Source organism: Acinonyx jubatus, chromosome B4, assembly GCF_027475565.1.
Source record: "Acinonyx jubatus isolate Ajub_Pintada_27869175 chromosome B4, VMU_Ajub_asm_v1.0, whole genome shotgun sequence".
Classification (NCBI taxonomy): Eukaryota; Metazoa; Chordata; class Mammalia; order Carnivora; family Felidae; genus Acinonyx; species Acinonyx jubatus.
This window is the reverse complement of record NC_069387.1, coordinates 128,520,953-128,525,500: the sequence shown is the minus strand read 5'-3', so window position 1 is coordinate 128,525,500 and position 4,548 is coordinate 128,520,953. Positions and strand designations below refer to the sequence as shown.

Here is a 4,548-nt window from a genome sequence, read left to right as displayed (position 1 = left end):
GTTTGGGGGCAATTGCTATTAATTAATTAATTAATTAATTAATTAATTTAAAAATGCTTATTTCTCTATTTTTGAGAGAGAGAGAGAGCAAGCAGGGGAGGGGCCGGGAGAGAGGGAGAGAGAGAATCCCAAGCAGGCTCCGCGCTGTCAGCACAGAGCCAGACATGGGGCTTGAACTCATGAACCTGGAGATCGTGACCTGAGCCGAAGTCAAGAGTCAGACGCTTAACCGACTGACCCACCCAGGCGCCCCACAACTGCTATTTAAGATTCTGCTTTGCATTCGGGGTGGGAAGGCATGGGGGCATTTCCACTTTCTCCTCCACCGCAACATCCTCGATTCTGGTCGCTTGCTCAAGGATTCCCCTCTCAGCGCCCTCATCAGGCTTTGTCACAGGCTCCTGAATCTCAATCCACAGCATCTCATGCCTTCCTCACCTTGCACAAGGGCACGCTAACACCTCCGACGGACTGCCCTGCTCTCCCACCTTGGCTGCCGGCCCCAAAGCCGGCAGGGTAGGAGACGTCCGCTCGTCCTTCTCAAACCTCAGCTCTTCCCACTTTCCAACTTGACTTTCAGCCTCTAGCTGGGCCTCAGTGTCCGGACGAACTGGCCGCAATGGAGGCCAGTGCACTGTGACAACCATCCGTTTCATTTCTCTGTGCATAGCCCCTCAAGCGAGCGCATTAAGGCAGCAGGTGTTTTCGGGACCTCCCTGTACCCGTGCCGAGGTCCGCGAGTACCCAACGTTCACGCCACCCCCTCCCCCCATAGAGGTCGTGGCCCAACGTAGGGTCTCCCCCGCCGATGCCTCTTTGCCATTGCCTTTTCCCAAGGCCCGTTTCTTCAGTCTCCTGGCCGGCTTGCCAGCTTTTAGTTTACGGCCTCCTCGGGAGGGTCCCGGGGTAATCCGAAACCAGCCCCAGATGCGGAGAGCAGGGGGAGACTGAAGAAAGGGGCAGACGGCTCCAGATATGTGGGTGGCAGGTTTAAGAAGCAAGGGAACTTACTTACAAGGCTTGTCTTGACCGGCCGCAAGATGAGTAGATTTCTGCATGCACCTGCCAAGCCTTAAAAGTTTATACGGAGGCCTTGACTGGGTTGAGTCCTATACACGTCATGCAGTTGGTCTCAACGCCACATGACTGTCTCCAGGCCATGTCCTTGGGGCAGCTTCTGGGAGCAAGGAAGGCAAGCAGAATGCACATTCCCAGCGCAGGGGTGGGGACGAGGGGCGTCCGAGGGCCAGGGTCCAGCTCGTGGGGCAACCAGCGGTCACACCCTCTCGATGGCCTCCCCCAGTGACTGGCCTCCTCCTGGCCAAAGGTGGAACCCAAAGTCCCAGGCCTCTGAGCAGCTGAGGAATATGAGGGGTCATCTCACCTTTCCCCCTGCCTCCTCTCCTTTTCCAAGAAAGGTTCAGGGTGGTCCCAGAACACAGGTTTTTAGAGTCGGACCCGCCTGACTCCACAGGCCTGTGTGTCCTGAGGCAAGCCACCTCACCTCTCTGAGCCTGGGCTCCCCATCATCTCCTGGCTTTGTGAGGGTTCGGGAAGTTCTGGAGCGAACCCACTGCCTGACGCCTGGGGCCAGAGGTGTCGGCCTGGCGGCAGGCCCGCTGGGGGGAGGAAAGCCACGGGCCTGCAGTGGAAGCTAGGCTTAGGAGAAAAGGCCCCTGCCTCTGGGTCCTTCTGCCGGCTGTTCTCCAAGGCTCTCTGGGCTGGGTTCGTCCCGGCCCTTGCCATGCACAGGCGGTCAGCACCTGCTCATTTAAATTCCTCGGACAGGCCCTGAGCCCTCGCTGGCAGAGACGAGGGGGACCCCCGCCTCCTGGGGCTGGCCCAGTTTGGGAAGCCAGAGTCACGGAAACCCCCAGACTTCTCTACTCCCAAGAGGTGCCTTTTATGCAACCAAGAAAGCAGGGGCGCTGTTGGCATCGGGGACCAGAGGAAAGAAACAAGACGGCATTCAGAACTCCACAGACACTCGCGCTTTGAAATGCACTTCGTTCGGCCCACTGCCTGGATGCCCAAAGATTTCTAAGTTGGATTTCTTGGCACGGGAGGCCCTTGAAGCCAACAGATCCATTGGCTTCTCCCTGGTAGGGGCGGCAGGCGTCCAGCCTCCGATGAAAATTTCCAGACGAAAAGATAAAATTCCCACAGGAAAGACTCCCCGGAATGTATAAGTGGAGACCTCTATTCAGTCAAAGGAACCCCTGACTCATGCCGGTGAATTTTTGGAATCTTCTTTGGCTTCAGGGGATGGGGGTTGGGGCATTGCTGGCATGACTGTGCACCTACTGTGTGCCCAGGGTCACTAGGGGCTTCTGCCTACAGTGGCTAATCTTCCCCATAGGCCTGTGACGTAGGCGGGGTTATCTGTCCATTTCACGGGTGGGGAGGCTGAGGCTTAGGGATGCAGGGCCTCCTGGCTGCACCCTGCCCCAGTGTGTGTCTTCGTCCAGTCCCCTCCCTCCCCCTGCTGCCCACCTTGGTCCTGCTCTGTCCCACGGTCCAGGTTAAGGGGGTGGGGTGGGGGATTTTGGAGGAAAGGGAGCTCCAAGAGGCGCCCAGACCTGCCTTGGGCCCCGCTCCCAGCATCCAAAGACTGCCAAGGTGTGGGGTGCTTGAGGAAGAGAGGAGTGACCTTTGGCACGCTAAGGGTGGGACCAAGGCCTCCGCCCAGATCCCTTTGCCCCACTTGCTGGCTATTCTGAAACCACATTTGGTCTCAGACTCACTGGGAGGGGAGACTGTTCCGGAAGGGACCTCGACCAGCTCAAACCTCCCACTCTGCTCCTAGCCAAGCCTCTCAGCGTTGCTAGGACAGCCCTGCAGGGACCACCCCTCGCTGTCCTCACCTGCCCCCAAGGGAGGTGGTGAGGTGGCGAGAGCATCGGCCTCTGAGGGTGGGTGGGCCGGCCTCAGTAGTCAGGGCCTTACCCCTGACAACAGCCCCTGCCCGTGAGTACTCTCATTCCCGTTCAAGCCCTGGGGGAAACTGGGGCCCAGAGAAGTGACACTTAAGGGGTCACCCTGCTGGTAAGTGGCAGAGCTGGGATTCAAGTGTACGTCTAGCACCAGGTCACATGTGCTTCCCATACTGGTGCTTAACGGGAACCTCAGGGGACCCGGTGGAATCCCGGGTCTGCCTTTGCCTCTCTGTGTGGCCTCAGCTGAGCCATTCCACGTGGCCAAGCCTCAGCATATTCATCTGTAAAATGGAGCGACATTACATGTAACGAATCACGGGGTTATCCGTTTAGCGTCTGTCTTCCCCGCCTGGCTGTGATCTCCCCGAGAGCCGGCCCATCTCTCCCACCTCTGTGTTCTTCGCCATCAGCACAGCTCGTAGCATTCGCTTCTCAGCAACCCTAGGAGACAGCTGTGTGCCATTGGGCCCATTTTACAGAAGAGCAAACCGATTCAGAGAAGTGAAGTGTTGTCCGAGGTAAAACAGTAGCGTAAAGGTTGGTGAGCGGCAGAGGTGAGACTCACCCCTGTCCCCTCAAGCAAGTATGACTTCGGACATCCCTGCTTCAAGGCAGGGTTTGGGGGGAGAGCGCCCTTTGGCTTCTGTCTCAAGCATTGACTGTAGGTTGGGCCAGGAGGAAATTGAGCTCCAAGAAGGGCAAAGGTCTTACGTTCCTTCGTGTAGCTCCTATCCTTATAGCCTCAGCGGGTTTGGGCCCCCAGGCCGCCCTTAACCCTGTCCTTCCCCCCCTTTGCCTTCTGCTGCGCCCAGGACTGGATCCGGGCCACATCCGAGGCTCAGTCAACATGCCGTTCGTGGACTTCTTGACCGAGGACGGCTTCGAGAAGAGCCCAGAGGAGCTGCGTGCTCTGTTCGAGGCCAAGAAGGTGAATCTGGCCCAGCCCCTCATTGCCACCTGCCGGAAGGGAGTCACCGCCTGCCACATTGCCCTGGCCGCCTACCTCTGCGGCAAGCCCGACGTGGCCGTCTACGACGGCTCCTGGTTCGAGTGGTTCCACCGGGCCCCCCCGGAGACCCGCGTGTCCCAGTGGCAGCGCGGGAAGGCCTGAGCGGTGGGCCTCCTCAGTGGCCAGAAGCTCCCGTCTGTTCAGTGACCGCAGTCTGACACACAGCGCATACCTCGTCGGCAAAGGAGACCGACTAGGTTTGAGAGCTGCCAGGCAAAGCTCTCCTTTCCTCCCAGACACTGGAATAAACCGCTTTTTCTGAGGAGCCGTGTTTGCCTGCCTCTCTCTGGCTTCCACCCCGGCCCCCTATGCCCGTCTCCTCCAGACTCCCTAGAGCCCATCGGGGCAAGAAACCTCCCGAGCGGCCCCTAGCTGGGGAGGCCGCCCTGAGGGTGCCACTCTATTATTTAGTTCTGGCAGAAGAAGTCGCCTGTTGTCGTCCATGTCTGGTGGAGCACGCGGGGACCCACTGGGAAGGGGCCCCAGGAGGTGGAGAGAAGTGAAAGCAAGGACAGCCGGGCACCAGCCCCCTCCCCCTCCCGGTGTAGGCCCAGCCCTCCGGGGGGTGGGGGGAGAAATGGTGGAGGGGGCATCTGGCCTTCC

General features: G+C 59.0%; 1 protein-coding gene across 3 annotated transcripts in view; it reads left to right on the top strand.

Annotated features, from left to right (window-relative positions):
- TST (thiosulfate sulfurtransferase) overlaps positions 1 to 4,210 on the top strand; it is a 12,731-nt gene extending 8,521 nt beyond the window's left edge. For 2 of the 3 annotated variants that reach the window (XM_053226754.1, XM_053226753.1), the window contains 2 exons: positions 1,789 to 2,232; positions 3,749 to 3,886. In XM_053226754.1, the coding sequence (XP_053082729.1) occupies positions 1,789 to 2,189 (401 nt within the window). In that variant the 3' untranslated portion in view covers positions 2,190 to 2,232; positions 3,749 to 3,886. Of the gene's footprint in view, positions 1 to 1,788; positions 2,233 to 3,748 lie in introns of all 3 variants that reach the window. The other variant, XM_027070838.2, reaches the window with a different exon arrangement.
- The last annotated feature ends 338 nt before the right edge of the window (positions 4,211 to 4,548 follow it).